Below are 20,500 nucleotides of genomic sequence, written 5' to 3'. Positions count from 1 at the left end.
GAAGCTGTAATTATTTATTTATTTTTTAAAAAGACATTGTGGTAGACGCTGGGAATATAGTGGTGAACAAAAGAGACAGTGCTTGACTGTAGATGTAAAATTTGTGTGCTCGTTGAGACAAATTTGAAGGTCACGAGTAACAATGAAAATAGATTAATGAGGAAGCTGCTTCAAACCTTTCATACTTTCTAAAAATAATGTCTTGTTGATATTATTATTTTAATTTCAATATCAGGGCAATGAGGGGCTAGAGATGGGTGTGAAATTCATGCTCTTTTGACCCCTGCTTCTTTGAAACCGTGGAAGAGAGGCCCTGGGAAGGGTGCTGAGCCTTCTGGCTGCTCCCAGCCTGGTGTCCTTGCCTGATCCTCAAAGCTCCTGCCTTGTTTTACTCTGTTTAAGCAGCTCCTTGGCCTAACCCAGTTCAGGGCTGTCACAGCCTCCCTTGTGGTCCCATGAGGTCCCACTGAAAGGGAGCTACAGAGTAAACATGCCTTTTCCTTGGATCCTTGTTTCTGCCATTACCACCTACAGAGGAATCTATCAGGGTTCTATTTGTTTACAACGTGTCACTTTTTTAAGGCCACCCAGAGGCAGGGATTGGGGGGCAAGTTTGCTAGGCAAAAAAAAAAAAAAAAAAAAGACAAGAAAGACATGGCTGAAATATTCCTCAGCATATCCTACAAATACCCCTTTTAAAGTCATGGAAACCACATAGCCCACAGAGCATGCCTGGGGAATTTGTAGCCAGCTATGTTTTCAGAGGATGTGGGAGATGGAGTTTTCCTACTATGGTATTTATAAATATTTCAGAAATGCCAGACATTGGTAGGGTGACCTGGTTTACAGAACTGGAAAAGAGCCATGTTGAAGCCTAGAATTCTTATTTTTCTACTGTAACATGTATAAAAGTTCTGAAAAAAATCAAGATAATCCTGAAAAAAATCAACAAAACCCAACCAACCAACAGACACTGTCAGAGTGGTTTTTGGAATCTATAAAAATAAAATCTTAAATTGCATTTGAAGAGCGTATTATTTAATATAGTAATTATGGAGGGGAAGGCTTTAGGGAGTAGAATTGGTTGTTCAATTAAGGAATACTGATTGCTCAATATAAGGACTTGTTGAACCTAAAATTGTCATCAAGAAATTTGCGACAAGGAGGAAGGATTCTATAGCTGTAAATTCTTAGGATAGACATACAGTAGTAAGTTGAAGTTGACTAGCATTTTCCAAATTGTTTTCCTCCTTATATTGTACCAGAATATGTCCAGGTGCCATGACAAAAGGGTTCTGTGGTCAAATAAGCTTGAGAAACTGTCTCCTATATTCTCCCTGTTGGCTATTAATATGAATTACAGGATAAGAAAAGACCTGCAATAAAAAATCCTATTTAACTTTGTTTAACACAACCTTACTCATTTCTTGGCAGGAGTCTCGTGTCATGGAACCCCTAGTTAACCTCTTATGAAACAGGATTCCACAAAGTACTAGTTTAGGAAATGGTATAGGAGATAATTGAATATCAATTACCTTGATACTTTTGATGGAGAGATTTGACCAATCCAGAAAATCCTTCCAGTGGTCTGAAAGAAGGCTGAGGTAAATATTGGCGTGTGTTGGTAAGGAATTGCCATTGTCTTTCACATCTGGCTAACTCCTTCACTGGAAAGATGGACAGCCAGCTGGGGGTATGACAATTTGCCTGCCGGATTCTGTGTGCTAGAAATCACAGCCAATTCTTTTATCCTTCCCTCTAGACCTCAGATGGATTGTGGTTATGGCGCCCATCAATGCTGTTTTTTACAGAAAAAGCATTTTTAAAATGGTTGTACAGTGACCTACTATATCTGTGGGGTTGCCTCACGTATTCGTAGGGAACACCAGCCTATGTGTGATCATGGAGCAAGGGAGCGTGCCAGCATGTATTACCTTCTAGAGGGAGATGAAATGATTATCCCTACCAACCCCCAAACACACCCCTCCTTAGGAAAACAAACATTTGCAAGTTTATTTTATAAAATCCGCACAGAACTTACATAAATACATTGTGACAGCGGCTGTCATACTGCATATATCAAGCAAGTGCTTTGAAATTTTATGCAAATACATGGGCGATGCATACACTACTGTGCACCCCAAAGACTACTCCATGTGTTCCCGGTGCCAAGGAAAACACAAATGTTCTCCAACTGATTCAGAGGAAAAGTCACCGCAGCCCTGTACCTTTCACAGCCCTGTTCTCTGGGCTAGTGAAACATACTTTGAATGGCTAATCTAAAGAGAGCAGGGTGGGGTTGAGGGTGCCGAAGGTTCATTTTTATCAGTAACTTTTATAGATTAAGTTCTGCGGGACACTTCAAGTACATTCACTCGTAAAATTTTCACAACAGCTTTGTAAGGTAAATGGCATTGTTTAGTAAATGCCATTTACTAAATAACCAAGACTCAGATTAAATAAACTGCCCAAGGTCACTCATTTGTTAATTTATGGAGCTGGCTAGGATTTAAAATTAATTTGACCCTATGTATTTGTAAGAACTAAGCATTTAATGACCACTTATTTGTGTACCAGACACTGAGCTAAAACCTCTACCTCCATCATCTTATTCTTTATATGAACTTGTGAGAGTGGGTACTGTTGTTTTTTTCTAATTTACAGATGAAGAAATTGAAACTTAGAGAAGTAAAGTAAATTGAGTGCAAAGTAGTAAGGGATCAACCGGGGTGGGAGGGGGCCCTTAACCCCAGGATTTGCTCCTTTGAACCATGTGGGTTTCCAGTTTTCCTTCTAAATTTAGACTCTGGAAACTTCCCCTGTTTGTACTGAGTTTAGGCACAGGGAGGCAGTGAAGGTTCATGCCTTCATGAACTAGGATTTCATAAACACTTAAAAAGTCATTATTTTCCCCCAGATTTTTGATTCATCACCCATTATCAGGAATTTGGTATCATTTCCACATGCATGGATATTGTCAGTTCTACAACTCTAATAATAGATCAGATTTGGAGTTCTGAGAGACTATTTCAGTGCAAAGACCTCACATCTAAGTATTCGATGAAGGAAATGGCCTCTTCATTAGGGTTTGCAGTCTTTTGCCCAAAACATTGGGATACATGTGTATCTGAGGCTCTCCTCCTTCATTCCTGTTACCCTTTGGAGTTAGGAATGTTTGTGAAGAGAATCATTTAAAATATTTGCTATGCACAGTTTTGGTGCAATACTGCTCCTTTCATTTGCAAGTGTTAAGAACTTCTCTGTTTTTGAAAGTGAAACTTATTAAACCCTTTGAGGACTATGGATTTTGTGGTTGCCCATAGCATATTTTATTAAATGAGGGCAACCATTTTCCAGGCAGAATTGATCCCAGAGAATGGGCCACTTGTGATTTCAAACTTAGTCTCCCTGGGAGGTTTGCAAAAGAGGAAGTGAGACTTGAGCCTAAAGGCTACCTCAGGCTTAACCAGTTAGAAGGTCAGTGTATCATAGTCTTTGTCCTAAACCACTGGAAACATCTTCCCAGCACAAAAACACAAAATAGTCATTGCACATGAGTGTATTTTTTTGCACAAGATGTATTTTAAGTAAAATGTATAACATAAATGTAAGTGTATTTTCCATCTTCGCAATTTTTGGAGGGGAGGTGGAAACATTTTGTTTTGGTGTTTCACTCACAGAGTCCCTGAATAGGCCTTATCAGATAGTTACTTAGAACACATAAAATTTTATATCTTATCTAAAAATTAAGAGAAATCCTTCACTGCAAGGGCATTATCTATAATCTACACACTTGAGAATATGCCAGACACTCTTCAGATTAAAAATGTATTCATCCAATCTGAACCTAGGAATGTTCTGATCATGAGTTGGTCATATAGTTTGAGCTACTTGTTTATTTCAGTTCTCTGACCTTGGCATCCAAACTTTAGTAGTTGATGAAGCTCTTTATACATAGCATAGGTCAATTTAAAAAGTGACCCTCTGGATTTCCTGGTCAAAAAAGGGCTGGATGTTCCACCTTCAGTATGTAAACTTTCACTTAATCTGCTTGTTTTCAAGACACTGCCATCATCCTCTAGTTGACCTGGTATAATAAAATGGTGGGTATTTCTTTTTTTTTTTTTTTTTTATTTTTAAAATTTTATTTTTGGCTGCGTGGGTCTTCGTTGCTGCTTGCGGGCCCCCTCTAGTTGCGGCGAGCAGGGGCCACTCCTCATTGCGGTGCGTGGGCTTCCCACTGCGGTGGCCTCTCCCGTTGTGGAGCACTGGCTCTAGGCACGTGGGCTTCAGTAGTTGTGGCACACGGGCCCAGTAGTTGTGGCTTGCAGGCTCCAGAGCGCAGGCTCAGCAGTTGTGGCACATGGGCCTAGTTGCTCCACGGCATGTGGGATCCTCCCGGACCATGGCTCGAACCCGTGTTTCCGGCACCGGCAGGCGGACTCTTAATTACTGCGCCACCAAGGAAGTCCCTAAAGTGGTTGGTATTTCTGAAACACTGCCTCCCTGAGTCTTGGACATTTACCCCTCAAATATTCCTCTTCAGTACTGGTCTTTAAAGAGAGCCCCTGTGTGTGTTCTGAGTTGCTTGTCTCTGGTCCACTCACCACTAAAGTCCTGACAGATATTTTAAGTGGATCGGCCTTCCCCTGATTTCCAATCAAAGGTGGCCTTCCACTCTTCTGCCGTTAGCTTCATAGGAACCATGGAAACTGTCCTTGGTTTTCATTGAAGCATTTAGGGTAGTTCCAGCAAGCCCCTGCACTTCTGTCCTAGCTATTGCCTGAACTGCTGTCTTTTCTGTATCATTTTCTGAAATAAGGTACTAATTGTGTTGCTCAGGTAGAACTTTTTTTTTCATTCCTTTTACTAGGGTTAAGGATTTGACCTGTCCCATCTATTGTTCTTCATCCTTCTGAGATAAAAACCTCGGGGGTTGCTAGGCATATTGTTGTGTTGTTATAGAGCCGCCGTCCACTCAGACCTCATACATGACCTGGTAAACTGTTCACCCAGCTGCTGCCTCTCTGAGGTACCTACTCTCTTCCGGCTTCTCTGAAGCATGTTCTGGCCAGGACTACAAGACAATGCTTCTGAACGTCGCCTAAGATTATTCCAGGAGAAGCTCGATTTAACATCACTCATTGTTTCTACAAGAGGCCAAACACTTCCTCTTTCTGCCTGGCCAATACATGAGTCCATTTGCCAGATAATATACCTATGCTTTGTCTATAGGTGCTATTTTATACTAGATATTGCCCACACTGATCATCTTTCTAGGAAGATGGCCAGCCTTCCTAGAAAGTAATAGAAGAAATATCTCTTTTCTGTGCTGGACAAGATTCCATCTTCTCCCACGTCTGTCTGCCGTTGTCCCCTCTGTTTGGCATTGCCACCATTTTTCCAGGCACTTTGATTCTCAGCCTGGCATAGATACTGCTTACCCCCTCTTGGATTGCACAATACCACTAATATCCTGGAGGCCTCCAATGACAAGCAGTGTGGAGTGGAAGTGGGAAAGAAGGACCAATTCCATTTTCCTTTTTGTGTGTTTTACTCAATTATAGGAATCCCAAATCAGTGGGCCTGTATTTGAATATTTCACAGTTCTTTTAGGCTTTACTTTCAGCATCTTTCTTCCCCAGGACCAACATGGACATCCATGGCAGTGGACTTGGGATGACTTGAGTGACAGATGCCAAGCTATGTTTACAGTAATACCTTCCTTCTGTAACTAGGCTCAGTAACTAGGGGATTCTGTTGTGCTGCATCTCTTCCTCCCTTAAGATGGGGTTTGCTCTCACAAGAAGACAAACAGGTGAACCTCTCTCTTTCACTGGACTTGTGCAAACATGTCAGAACATGAGCTGGGAGCCCTCCACCACAGCTGTTTCCAACAGCTTGTACGCTTCTTTTCCTTTGATCATATTGGGCCTAGATTACTGTTATCCCCAAAGCTTGCCAAGATTGAGTTACAGCCTGATTGTCTCAAAACACAAACTTAGAATTGGTTGACAAGACCAGTACCCGGGGGGCATCACTAGTTTGAATGAATAGTTCCAGGAACCTCTAGTCTCCCTGGACAGTGTCCCCTGATGGAGGCCAGAGTGTTTATTGGACTCCATGATTATTGTACTCATGGCATTTTAGATTTTGTTAGAATTTTAGGGAATTGTCACTCGATACAAAGTAGAGAACTGCACATAGTAATGTATATTGAATGGAGATTCTGAAAATTTTCATTTAAAGACCACAGTGTCTAACATTACAGAAACTCAAATGTGTGTTGCATGGATGAACAAAAGCCAAAATGCTGTGCCTCAACAATTGCTATTCAGAAATTAAAACAAAGTTTAAATGTAATCTTATTTTTTTGTAGTGTGTTCAGTCATGCTATATTTATGAAATATCTCAAAGACTTCTAAGTCTCATTTTGTCAGTACAATAAGGGGATCCAGATTTATCTTAATTAAGATTAGTTTATTTCAAGGCAACAGATATTTTTGGGCCTTAGGAAACATTACTGGAGCACAAACGTTTTTGAGTTATTCCAGTTTTAACTGTCAACCCAACAAGTAGGTGTTTAACTGAAAACCAAACACTTCTGACGTTACTGTGGTCTCGCTGTGACGCTGGGAAGACAAAAGTACTTGAGAAAGACAGAAGTACTTGAGAAAGACAGAAGAAAGATGAACATACCTTCTGCCCTCAGTGAACTCTCAACCCAGTTTGGGCAAATGATGCCGAAATCCAAACGAAAGACTGTGGAAACAAAATAAAACAATATACGAAGCATGTGGTATCCATAAAGTATTTCTGGTGGCCAAAACTTAAAGGTCAACAGAAAGGTTTTACAGGAGCAGTCCATCAGCAATGCTTGGGTTTCTGTCTGTGGGTCAGTATTTCTAGAGACGCTTGCGTCCATCAAAGGCTTTCGTGTGGCTTCCTCCTTAGTGCACATCCAGCTTTGGTGCGATGTAGACAGCCTGGGGAACATGAAAAATGCCCTTTCTCCTGCACAATGGTGTTATTTCCTTCCTTTCAGGAATGGCTCATAACTCACAGGAGGTGTGAGTTCTGAATGATCGTGCTTTTCATCTCCCTGGAATTGGGCCAGACTGTAGATAAAGCGTTTGATGTGTCAGCAGTAGGCTTGTAACAGCTTTGACTACTTACACGATGATGAAAGGTTGAACTTTGATAAAAATGGCAAGAAAAGGAAAAGGGCTCGTTTTCTTTCTTTCTTTTGCTGTTTTTTTTTTCCTTTGGACGACAGTTGAGAAATGTCCTACCGGGGTGGTCTGGGAGGTCTCTGGGAATCTGAAACATCAGGAGGGTGTTCTTCTGTGGATTTGTTTGTTTATTTATTGATTGTTTCAGAGAGGGAACCCCCATGCTTGCCAGTAAGGCAGGGCCAGATTCTCAGGGCCCTTATCAGCAAGTCCTACCTCTTTGCTCACTGAGCCCTGGAAAGAGGCATCGCATCCTTCAGGGCAGATCACTTCTGCTCCAACTGTCCCTCAGCCTTCAGTACCTACCTGCAGACACCAAACGAACCATGGCTGGCAAATCTGCTCTAATTCCCAGGGCTTTCTTTCCTTATCCCTCGTGTTTCAGGGCATTTGCTCAGAGATCTCGGTCCTCTAAGGTGGTCTTATCTTCCTGCTCCTATAATCGACAAAGAAAGGAGTAAAATATTTGTGGAAACCCCCAACCAGTTGGAATTTGCCTCTAACAGCATCCCAGTCTTATCAGTGATTTGTGTGTCTGCCTGCGTTTGGGGAAGAGGAAGAAGTTTGAAATTTTCTTTTTCAATGCAGAAACATTAAAAGCAAACAAACAAACAAAACAAACAAAGCCTTGCCATTCAGCTAAGTGACAAGAAAGAGCTAAGAGCAAGGACTCAAAGAGGAAGACATGAATTTTACCTTTAAATATGAGGCTTAAGCAAACACAAAACGGAAACCCCCTTTGAAAACGGTGTTAGTGAAGAAATAATAAACACATTTACGTCACCTATTTATTTATGACTCTAATATTTATTTCGCAAAATTATGACCTTTGACTCTGCCTCCGTAGGCACTTGAAGTCCGCTGCTGTCTCCACAGCTGGGCTGGGCCTGCTCACCTGGGCAGCTGCTGAAAATAAGCCTTGAGCTGGCAGCAGGGGAGGCCTGGCTGTGGTACCACATGACCCGCCACCCCCGCCCAGCCGAGGCCATGCAGGGGTATCTCTGTAATTCCCTGCAAGTATCTCTGAATAGGATGAACACAGTCAAGCTCTCTGGGAGTCATCTGTCTGGCCATCAGAGGACACTCAAGTTCCTGCAGGGCTCACTGGCATGGGCCAGAGGGTGACATGTCATACAATTTGGTGGGAACTTCAATTTAAGGGCCCTAAAGAGACCTGTTGGCAAACAGGGTGGGTTTCCTCCCTCCTTAACACCCAAAAAGTTGCTCCTGAAGATGTCCAGCAGCACTTAACGATCGCGGCCTGTGACAATAAGGAGAGAGTGAATAAGGTGAGAAAATCAAATTGTCTGGATTGAATGTCACCTTCTGAAAGGTAGAATGAAATAACTAGAGATGCGCATAGGAAGAAGAACAAACAGGAAGTGATGAACTTGTTCAGTCCAGCAATCATATGACCGAGGTTTAAATTGAGATTCCTGGCTATCTTTTCCTTTCTGAAAAACATGGGAAAAACTGGCCTGTTCAGTGAGGGCAAGGCTGATAGAACAGGTTATTATAGTGTGTTGTAGTGACATTAGACCTGAAATATTACATCTGGGACTGTACAGTGAAATTAAATGTCATTTCTTTAATAATAATTTTGTTAGGCAGAATAATAATGGCTCCCTGACTGCCAAGATGTCCACATCCTAATCCCCCAAACCTGTGACTGTCACATTATATGGCAAAAGGGATTTTGCAGATATGATTAAGTTAAGAATTTTGAGATGGGGAGATTATCCTGGATTATCTGGATGGGCCCTTTTTACAGGCCTCCTTATAAAAGGGAAGCAGGAGGGTCAGAGTCAGAGGAGATGTGGTAATGCAAACAAGGGCCAGGGTCAGAGAGAGATTTGAAGACACTACACTGACGCCTTTGGTGACGGAGAAAGGAGGCCATGAGCCAAGGAAGGCAGGCAGCGCCTAGAAGCCAGAAGACACGAGGAAACAGATTCTTCCCTAGAGTCTATAGACGGAATGCAGCCCTGCCGACGCTTTGATTTTAGCCCAGTGAAAATTTTTTTTTAATTTATTTATTTATTTATTTATTTATGGCTGTGTTGGGTCTTCGTTTCTGTGCGAGGGCTTTTTCTCTAGTTGTGGCAAGCGGGGGCCACTCTTCATCGCGGTGCGCGGGCCTCTCACTGTCGCGGCCTCTCTTGTTGCGGAGCACAGGCTCCAGACATGCAGGCTCAGTAGTTGTGGCTCACGGGCCTAGTTGCTCCGCGGCATGTGGGATCTTCCCAGACCAGGGCTCGAACCCGTGTCCCCTGCATTGGCAGGCAGATTCCCAACCACTGCGCCACCAGGGAAGCCCGCCCAGTGAAATTGATTTCAGACTTCTGACCTTCAGAATTGTGAGATTATAAATGTGTGCTGTTTTAAGTCACTAAGTCTGTGTGATAATTTGTTACAGCAGCAATAGGAAACCAAAACAACAATATGAACAACAATACCATTGGATTTAGAAACATTAATTGATGGGAAAAATAAAAGGAATTTGTCGCAGGCTGATTCTTAAAGCAGATCTTGATTTTCTGACTGTGAAGAAAGAAAAAGGTTTTTGTTTTTATCAGCCCTGTGGGCACTTCTCAGGGGTCATTGTTTGCACAAGATTTTCATGGGACAAAATAAATATCTTGGCCAAGCTTTGCTGACATATCCTTGACTCTCTGTGTAGAATTGAAGTTGAGTTTTGTTTTATGACTTGGAAACAAAAACCCATGCATAGCATAATGTTCAGCTTCTCGGGGTAGAACGTCTCCAGGATCCGCACAGATGGTGATGATAAAGGCTGAGTCGGACTCAGCACAGATGCCTTGGAGAAGCACAATTCAACCCCATCCATCGCAGTCACCCATTCCTTCCCTCCTGCCTTCTTCCTCCACAAGCCTGAATAAAAGTAGCCTTCAGCTACCAGAGAGGTGAAATGGGGCCCGATTCTTCTCTCAGAGAGAACTCCTCCACCTGAAAAATGTTCTCCATCATTCAGAACACGTCTTGATCACATGTTACAAGCTATGATGTGCACTAGCTGCTGGAGAAACTCACAAGAGAAATAAGCCTTAATCCCTGCTCTCTGGAAGCTCCTGTTCATGAGGCATTTGCGAAATGCAGTGCCTTGGACAGCAGCATCCAACTCAGCTGGGAAAGTTATTAAAAATGCAGATTCCTGGACTGTGGCTTGTGAAAACATTGGTCTAGTGCAGTGGTTCTCAACTGGAATTGATTTTGTCCCCCAGGGACATTTGGCAGTGTCTGGAGATGTTCCTGTTTATAACAACCAGGGGATGAAGGGAGATACTGGCATCTAGTGAATAGAGGCCAGGGATGTTGCTAAACATCCTACGATGCACACAATGGCCTCCTGAAACAAAGACTTATCTGACTCAAAACATCAATAATGCCAAAGTTGAAAAGCCATAGTCTAGTGGGTAAGTCTCACAACCTCCCACACAAATTATTATGCCCTGTGGTGTATACATATATGCCTATGTAGTGTGTGTGTGTATCTATATATACCTTTCTCTCTCTCTCTCTCCCATTGTAGTGGGCTTATCACCCACTATAAATTGCAGGTGACATCTCTGCCTTTGTCCACTCTACTTCTGCTCACAGCTCTCCTGCTGCCTCTCTTCTGCTTGGATTTCCTGTTCTGCACTGGCCAAGAACAGGGGAAGCCAAATACCAAGTCCTTTACCCCTGGAGTAATTGTCATGCTCTGCAACGTTACCAAAATAAATTTCCAGGTTGAAGAGAGGCATGGATAAGGACATCCATTTCTTTGGGGAAAGATTTTTGACCTAACTTGTAATTCAGAGTTAGTGCTCTGCTCACAAGTCACCTTTATACCACTGGCTATTATGATGTAAGAGTTATGGGTCACACATGAACTCTTTGTACCCAAGATGTATTTCTCCCCTACACTAACCCCTCCAGTTTTTCTCTCCCGTTTTCCCCATGTTTATCTAGAATCAATGGAGAAGTCCATTTGCTTCAAGCAATTGCACATTGGGGAAAAAAACTGCTCCAGAATGTGGTTGAGTATAGCTGATTGGTTGTAACCGGTTAGCAATGCACTGCTGTGCTTTCCCCCGCCTCCCATTAGGGGCCCACACTCTGTTTCCCGGTCAAGGGATGAGTGCCATGTCACATGCTACAGAAAGGTTTCCAGCCCCCAGTTCTCAGCAGCCCTCAGGGGTGGGAGAAGCATCCTGCATGCACATGGCTGTGGTTTTATCATCTTGCTCTCATCACTATATTCAGGAAGATTTTTTTTTTTTCTTACGCAACAGAACTCTTGCTCTAGGGTAAACTTTGACACAGAGCAATTGTGTTCTTGACTAAATCAGCTAAAACAAAAATAAGAAAATAGACCTGGAACAAGTTTTATGTCTTTCTTTTAAAAACAGCTACTTTTGGAGAAGCACTCACATATGTAATTAGAACAAAGGACCACTTCTAAAGACAAACTTGCCTTCTCAAGGAATGGCAAATGGTGAAAATTGTAACTCACTAGTACAGTGGAAGTTCCTAGCTTGCCTTTTCTTGTTGACCAGATGGGAATAGAGTCATTAGTCCCTATGCATTTTAACCATTTAGAAATTTTCAAACATTTGACAAAAATACATGGGATACTAGGAATCCTACCAGCTTTACAAATTGAAGTTGAGCGTTGCTTTTTGAAGTATCAGCACCAACATTTAATTGGTACCCAAAATATTCAAAACTCAAGGAGAGGGCTTCCCTGGTGGCGCAGTGGTTGGGAATCTGCCTGCTAATGCAGGGAACGCGGGTTCGAGCCCTGGTCTGGGAAGATCCCACATGCCGCGGAGCAACTAGGCCTGTGAGCCACAACTACTGAGCCTGCGCGTCTGGAGCCTGTGCTCCGGAACAAGAGAAGCCGCGATAGTGAGAGGCCTGCGCACCGCGATGAGGAGTGGCCCCTGCTCGCCGCAACTAGAGAAAGCCCTCGCACAGAAACGAAGACCCAACACAGCCATAAATAAATAAATAAATAAAAATTTTAAAAATTAAAAAAAAAAAACCCAAGGAGATACAAAGGTAAGAGGATACAGACAGCCCTGAACTCTGCCATCTGATCAGCACCCTGTAGTTAAAGTGCTCTGAAAAATTCATCTGAATTCTGGAGCTCATTCTGTGTGGCGGCTCTTCCTTTCATTCAACGAAGTTTTACTGAGATGCTTCCTTGAGCCCATTACTCTCTTGAAGGATATTAGGCTCAAAGGACTGGTTCCTGCCCATACCATAGTGTAGCTTAGAGGCAAAACCAATGTTGTCTCTCAGGGTTAAACGTTTATGTATGTGTCAAAAATACAGGAGTACAGATGAGAAGAGAAGAGGTATGGGAAGATGGAGGAGGTTACTGGGAAATGAAGGCATCTAGAAGACTTCACAGATGAGAAGAGGTGTGAAATAGACCTTGAGTGAAGCCCGATTTCCATAGGGGTTAATGATGGGGGGAGAGAGGGAAAGAGGCATGTAGAAAGAAGATAGAAGGCATAAGATGTGCTTGGGGACAGGAAAGAAACAAGATACACAGGAACCCTCTCTCTATGTTGGTGTTGGGAGGAAAGGAGATGGGAGAGAAGATTATGGAGTATCTTGACAAAGTAGCCTAACTGCAGTAACAAAGAACTAATGCATCTGCGTGTTTTAACACAGTAAAATTTATTTCTTGCTCATTTAACAGTTCCTTGCACGTGTTTAGTGGGTAGATTTCCATATGGTGACTCAGAGAAGCAGGCTCTTTCACTTTGTTGCAAGGTTCTTGCTGTTCCCACCACTCTGCTGGCTCTCCTTCCAGTAGGGAGAGAAAGTGAGAGCATGGTGCTTTGAATGGGAAAGATTTTTATGAGTCAGGCCTGGAAGTGTTCTACATTATTTCCATCTACCTCCCATTGACCACCCCTAGCTGCAAGGGAGTCTGAGGAATGTAGATGGGCTCTGTGTCAGGAGAAAAAGGATTCTACACGCACATACTCACTTCTACATTGACTTTTAGCTTAAGTGGGCTGAACTTCCTCCTGAATGCACTGGTAAGTCATCCTCACCTTAGCATGGGGGCACGCTCCATAAAGAATGATTTTTGTATGTTATATTCACTGCTGTATCTCCAACATATGGTAGACCTTGAATAAATCTTCGATCAAAAAATGAAACAATGACTGGATGCTGGAAAGGAGTCTTGGAGATATTGAACCTCCCAGGATGGTTTAGTGCAAGAGAGTTGAGGCAGGGAAGCCAATTAGAAAGCGATGGCGATAATCTGATAGAGCCTGAGTTAGTGCGGTTACAATAGGAATGAGTACATTTTTAGAACCAGAAATATTTATTTCTGCTCTTTTAACTTTCTTAGTTTACAGCAGAACCCCGGCTTATAGTTTAACCAGAGTCCCTGCTGAGTTGAAATCACGGAAGCAGGTTGTGAGCCGAAAGGGCCTGGGACTTTCCTTGGAGGTATTAATTGGAATGCAGCCTTGGGACTTGGGCTATGCTACAATACTGCAACCCAAACAAAATAAAACCTGACCAAACCAGCAAACCCAGATTGGAGTTCAAGTTACTTTAACAGACTCTTGGGAAACACAAACTGCAGTTGTATTATGTATGCAAAATTCGCTCTTTGACCTTATTGTAAGGAAAATTACTGGAGTACACACAGTCTTTGGCCAGCTTTCCAGTGTGTTGGACAAGTTAACGGCTATGCAGCTATGCAATATTTTTCTTAAATTTTAATTTTAAAATATGCTTGAAAAATAGATGCTTATCCAACAAGAACAGAGAATATCCATGAAAAGAATACGTTCTCTGTGCACCTAAGAGAAGCTGACACCCAGGCAACCTCGTGTGGCCTGAGGCCTCATGATTTTAGGAAGTTGCTGGCAGATGAACTTCTTTGAAATTAAAAGCTAAAGAGAGCATTCTGTCCTCCCTCTAGATTTGACTTTTGTGGTTTATATATAAGCTGGGGCAGACCTCACAGTATGACCTAGACTCAGGTTATGCACCTCTGAAGTCTGGTGAAAGGCCAGACTTCAGGATTATGCAGAGTTGAGTGAGGAACCTCACTGAGAACAGCCAGGGATTCCTAGGAGATTTTTAGCAATTCTTTCTGATCTGGAAATAATGTAAAAACAACAGAAGAGCTTTTTGTGGTATTTTCGTGTGTTTTCTATTGGTTTGGGGAAGAAGCCAACATTAAAGTGGCTTAAAAATAATAAATATTTAAAAAGACATAACGTGCCCTACCCTTTTCATCCATTCCTACCAAAAAATAAACTGTCATAATGAAAATGGCAGGAACAGGAAGGGAAAGCAGAAACAACAGGCGACAGTAGCATGCTAGAATGGGAAGGATCCAGACGGCTAATGTCTGGTGTTAATACAAAGTGCTGGAGAAGGTGTGAGGAAACGCCACGAGGGAATCTTTCCCTTGCGAGGCCCAGGACTCTTTGAAGCGTGAGCTCCTCATTTCCTGAGGTCTCTCGAGATAAAAATTCCAGGCTTGAGACAATGGGTACTTTTTAGGGTCTACTAGTTTGGTTTCTAGCTCAAATCCTACAGAAGCCAATTCATTGAAATTCCATTTGCCTAGTGATCTATCTACCAAATTTACTGATTTTTCTAAAGAAAAAACCTTAATTATTCCCAAATTTGATAGCAATTCATATTGCACAGGATAGTTTTCACATGAGCCTTGCAAAGTTATTGGATGTAAATTGACTGGAAAGCACTTTTTTTTTTTTTCTGCTCCAGCTTTCTGAAGATTCAGTTACAAGTTGCTGAGGCTGGAAAAACAGGCGTCCCTGCTGAGGGATAGGGAAGGGGGGGTTGGTATGCTCATCTTCACATCCTGGAGAGGCGAGAGATGCTGACGGGCAGAGAAGGAGGGATGCTGAGGAAGAGAAGAAAGGAATGGGTGTCAGAGGTGATAGATGCTGGAGGACAGAAGGGGTCAAGGATGAGGGGCAGGGAAAGATTTGAAGGCTCTAGAACATCTTCCAAGGCTGTTGAAGCTCTGCCAGTCCTTCTAATATTGATAATCATAAACCTTTTACGTACTTAATCAAAACAGGTTTGGTTAGCTGGGCGACTTCAGTGGAATGGTTCTTCCGAACATTGGCTTTCAGTATATCCGTTTTCAGCAGATTGGCTAACTTCCCCAAATCCGAGCCTTGCTGAGCCACTCTAGCAACACTTTTAAGGTGTGGCCCAAAGGGAAGCCTTCATGGAGGAAGGTGTCAGCAGGACAGAAGAGGACACATCTCAGTAAAACCCCAATAGTTGCTTTGTTGCATTGGGCTTGGAAAGAGAGCCCAACTTGTTTGGGTTTGCCCGAGACTTTCCTGGTTTTCGTATTGAAAGCCTTAAATCTCAGGCAAACTGAGATGGTTGGCTGGTCTTAAGAGGGAAGAAGATAAAGAAAGGTGGTGGTGACTGGGGAGAGGTGATGCTGTAGCCATCTCTTTAGGGGTGGTCGGTCTTCTCACGGGTATCATTCATGGCGCTTACAGGGAAGATCAAAGGATGCCTGGGGACAATCGCACAGATCTGAGCAGTCACCCCAACGACCCAGCACCAGGAAAAGCCTAGGTTTGTTCCAGATATCATGGTTAGACAATATATATATGCAAGTACTTTTCTAAATGTGCTTTTTTCTCTTTCTCTTTTCTTCAGGGAGGCAGGACACAGTGCGTGAGAGAAGTCTGTCCCATTCTCTCCTGTCCTCAGCACCTTAGCCACATTTCCCCAGGACAGTGCTGCCCCAAATGTTTGGGTGAGTGACTGTTTTCAGGTCAAAGAACAATGTAATTTATTCTTGGAGTTTCTGCTGAGAGTCGTCATCCACTTTGTTATCTTGAGGTTCTCAAATTGTGCTATTTCGTGGCTTCTTAGAGACAATGCCTTCTTCTGATTACCCGAGTGTAAGGTGTGTCCAGGGTTTGTCTCTCTTCTGGGCCTCCACAGAGCTTTCTTTTTTCTTGTCTTCCCATGTATCTGTAAACCTGGTACACTAGACAACCTGGGATAATAGCCCCTTGTGGGGAGAACAGTATTGAAGAAACCATCTTTAATTGGACATATGATTAGTAGGAATATATTTTTGTGGGGAGAACAGTATTGGGAAACAATCTTTAACTGGGCATCTGACACTTAGTAGGAATGTATTTTAAAGTAAACACACATGGAGGAATATAGTGTAATTGGGTTGGCCAAAAAGTTCGTTTGGTTTTTTCCATATGATGGCTCTAGTAGTGCTTAGTTGTCTTTAACTTCATTCGAAAAATTTTGTTAGATTGTGTTGTGACAGCTGTCATTATCAGCGTGCATTAAAAAAAAAAAAACCTTATCAAAATTGGTAAATTTTTGTATAGCCATTTTAATATTGAAGATGGAAGAAAAAAGCAACATTTTTGGCATATTATGCTTTATTATTTCAAAAAAGGTAAAAACACAACTGAAACGCAAAAAAAGATTTGTGCAGTGTATGGAGAAAGTGCTGTAACATGAACGTGTCAAAAGTGGTTTGCGAAGTTTTGTGCTGGAGATGTCTTGCTGGACGACGCTCCACAGTAGGGTAGACCAGTTGAAGTTGATAGCGATCAAACTGAGAAATTGAGAACAATCAATGTTATACCATGCGGGAGGTAGACGACATACTCAAAATAACCAAATCAAGCGCTGAAAATCATTTGCACCAGCTTGGTTATGTTCATCGCTTTAATGTTTGGGTTCCACATAAGGTAGGCGAAAAAAACCTTCTTGACTGTATTTCCGCATGCGATTCTCTACTTAAATGTAACGAAAATGTTCCATTTTTAAAACAAATTGTGACGGGCAATGAAAAGTGGATACTGTACAATAATGTGGGATGGAAGAGATCATGGGGCAAGCGAAATGAACCACCACCAACCACACCAAAGGCTGGTTTTCATCCAAAGAAGGTGATGAAGGTTATGTATATGGTGAGATTGGAAGGGGTGCTCTATCATGAGCTCCTTCCGCAAAACCCAACGGTTAATTCCAACAAGTACTACTCCCAGTTAGACCAACTGAAAGCAGCACTCGGTGAAAAGCGTCTGGAATTAGTCAACAGAAAACGCATAATCTTCCATCAGGATAATGCAAGACCGCATGTTTCTTTGATGACCAGGCAAAAACTGTTACAGCTTGGCTGGGAAGTTCTGATTCATCCACTGTATTCACCAGACATTGCATCTTCAGATTTCCATTTATTTCAGTCTTTACAAAATTCCCTTAATGGAAAAAATTTCAGCTCCCTGGAAGACACCTGGAACAGTTCTTTGCTCAAAAAGATAAAAAGTTTTGGGTAGATGGAATTATGAAGTTGCCTGAAAAATGGCAGAAGGTAGTGGAACAAAACGGTGAATACGTTGTTCAATAAAGTTCTTGGTGAAAATGAAAAATGTGTCTTTTATTTTTACTTTAAAACTGAAGGAACTTTTTGGCCAACCCAATACTTTTGGAGGCAAAAACAAGCAGGAGGATAGCATGCCCAAAACGAGAGGTTTGGGAGGGAATAATGAATAATAGTCAATAAAAAAGGAGGATTAGCTATTTCTTTTTGAGCAATTACTATGTGCTAGGCACCATGTGAAAACACTGTATATACTTTTTCTCAAGAGGCTGTGACATACAGGTGCTAAGTATAGAATTCTGATGTGTAATATAGGTGCCATTCTTAGTTTTATTGTACTGAGAAGGAAGTAGATTCCTAGGAGGTAGCACAGCTAGTGAGCTATGAAGTTGACACCTGAACATGAGTCTCTGTGATTCTTGAGCCCACAGTTACTTTAACCTGCTGCCACTCAGCTTCCCTGGGGACATGGAGAGCAGCACGAATGTTACCAACTGAAAGGAGACAACCCATGATGGAGAGTCTCTAGAGCATGAGACTCTTTGGCTTTTGTTTAATCTTTATATCAGCTTCCTCCATGTGATCCTTAGGTCCTTGAGTTAGTTGAGGTCAGACTCTTTAAGATTCAAATAAAAGTAGCTTGATGCATCACATGAATACAATAGAATATCCAGCATCCCCGCCAGAATCTCCAGGGATCCTTGGGGGATGGCTTATATTTTCTCTAGTCACCACTGGCTTTGTGTTTCTGCTTCTGCTGTTTTCTCTCTTTGTTCCCTTTCTCTTTCCTCTATTCTCTCCTCCTCCTCCTCCTTTTCCTCCCCCTCCCCTTCCCTCCTCCTCTTCCTCCTCCTTCTTCTTCTTCAACATCATTTTGTCCTTTCAGGGACAACCCCCCTCTAGTCTTTTCACATTCTATCGTTCTGTTGAGTCTAGGCTTACGTAGCAGATTTCACTGAAGGTTTACCGTCAGTGGGGGTGATTACTTTTCAGGGAAGCACAGTGAATAACATAAAATGAACTATTAAGCTCCCTTTGTTCTTAAAAGGTCTTAGCTATTTTGCCTTCAGGAAAATTTCACTGCTTGCCTCTTTTGTTTGGGCTCCAGTCTCCTTTCCTTACTGTCCACACTTTTTCCTTGAATATCTGTCTTTTCTTTTATAGCTTGCTTTCCCCAATTCCAAAACATCTGCTGATTTATTTTCCTCCTTCCCAGCTTATCATGGCCATACCTTGAAGCCTTATCTTTCTACAACCAAATTGGCAAATAAAAGTATCTTGTTAAACTAAGGCAGATTTCTCCTCTTTGGAGAATTCTGCTGCTAGTTCTTCATCTAACAATGTTTGCCTTCCTGCTGTGTATACACACACACACACACACACACACACACACATGTACACACCCCTACTTTTAAAGTAAATACAAAGGTATTCTAAGAACAAAGCAGAATTGTTTAGACATGGCTGACTAAAGGCATTTCCACTGATTTGTGTGCTTCTTGGGTTGCCAGCGTGTTCTTGTGCCCCTGGGATAGAATTAGCCAGTTCACTGTCGTTGAAATTCTCATGCTGTGGGTCATGGTGGAAGCAGTGTCCTGTCTAAGTGGGAAAGTCATCACAGAGGAGGTGTCGTTTGGGGCCTGGCCTTGAAGATAAGTAGGCTTGATTAATGCTTTGAAGCTGGTATCGTGGATATGCTGAGTCAAGTCAGAGGTTTCTCACATGAACAATGGCTGTTGTATTGAATGCAGATTTTTCTGTCTGTTCGTGGTCATAAGACAGACTACAAAAGGAACGTCAAGTCTTAGGAAACTCGAAAGTCATAATTCTTCCAAATGAGACCTTTTACAGTTGGGCTAAGCCCCAGCAGAACAATGTGGAAATGGCTTAAATTAGGCTGTGCATGGAGTCTCTGAACCGTTCTTTTGAATGTTTTATCTTCTTTTGAGCCATGATGACTTTGGAATTAAAGTAAGATTGTATGTTTTTTGAAAGTAAAAAGAAACATACCCACACAACAGAAGACAGAAAGGACAAAAAAGGAAACACAGGGATGCTTACTGGATGCTGAAATCTTAGACTAATTAGACTTTTGGCTTGTTGGACACTGATTTGCTGTTCAATTCTCCCTTGACCAAGATTCATTCACACAACATACCTCTGCCTTTTGTATGACAACATTCTTTTCCTCTCTTTTCTCATTTTCAACGAGAGCCTCATCAGAGGTTTGTGTACACAGAGTACCCAGTGCACCTCTTATTTATTTATTTGTTTTTGGCTGCGCTGAGCCGCATGCGGGATCTTAGTTTCCCCGACCAGGGATCGAACCCGTGCGTGCTCCCTGCAGTGGAAATGTGGAGTCTTAACCACTGGACTGCTGGGGAAGTCCCCCAGTGCACCTCTTAGGGTGACACAGCCCAGGATCATATTTGAATTATACCACCTCTAATAATGATAACACTTATCATCTGCCACTTACTGGGTGTGTTTAATGAGTACCAGGCTCCATGCTAAGAGCTTTACACCAATATTTTTAGGTAAAATTTACATTTTCTAGAGGGATAATTCAAGCCATTGGTCACATTTGTTCAGGGGGATAAACTCGTTGAAGAGTCTTTTTGTTCAGCAGTCTACTGATGTATCAATCCACCAGTCCAACCATCTATAAAAGATAGGAAAAAGGCAAACCAGGTTATCACAATTTGAAAAAAATACTCAGTTGAAGCTGAGCTATTTTCAATTCTTAAAAGACAGAAATATCTCTCTGATTTGAGCAATTCTAATTCTGAGAATAGCATTTAGCATGTGCTTATAGGTATTTCAGCATTTCATTGGGCCTCCTAATAAATAGAGATTGCTTTTAACC

At 42.2% G+C, this 20,500-nt stretch overlaps 1 protein-coding gene across 3 annotated transcripts in view; it reads left to right on the top strand.

Annotated features, from left to right (window-relative positions):
• BMPER (BMP binding endothelial regulator) overlaps positions 1-20,500 on the top strand; it is a 254,972-nt gene that overhangs the window by 121,737 nt on the left and 112,735 nt on the right. For all 3 annotated transcript variants that reach the window (XM_059932712.1, XM_059932711.1, XM_059932710.1), the window contains exon 7: positions 15,933-16,032. In XM_059932712.1, coding sequence (XP_059788695.1) covers positions 15,933-16,032 — 100 coding nt within the window. The remainder of the gene's footprint in view (positions 1-15,932; positions 16,033-20,500) is intronic.

Source organism: Balaenoptera ricei, chromosome 9 (genome assembly GCF_028023285.1).
Source record: "Balaenoptera ricei isolate mBalRic1 chromosome 9, mBalRic1.hap2, whole genome shotgun sequence".
Taxonomy (NCBI): Eukaryota; Metazoa; Chordata; class Mammalia; order Artiodactyla; family Balaenopteridae; genus Balaenoptera; species Balaenoptera ricei.
Note: the sequence above shows the minus strand (reverse complement) of the source record. Positions and strands in the feature narration are given on the sequence as shown.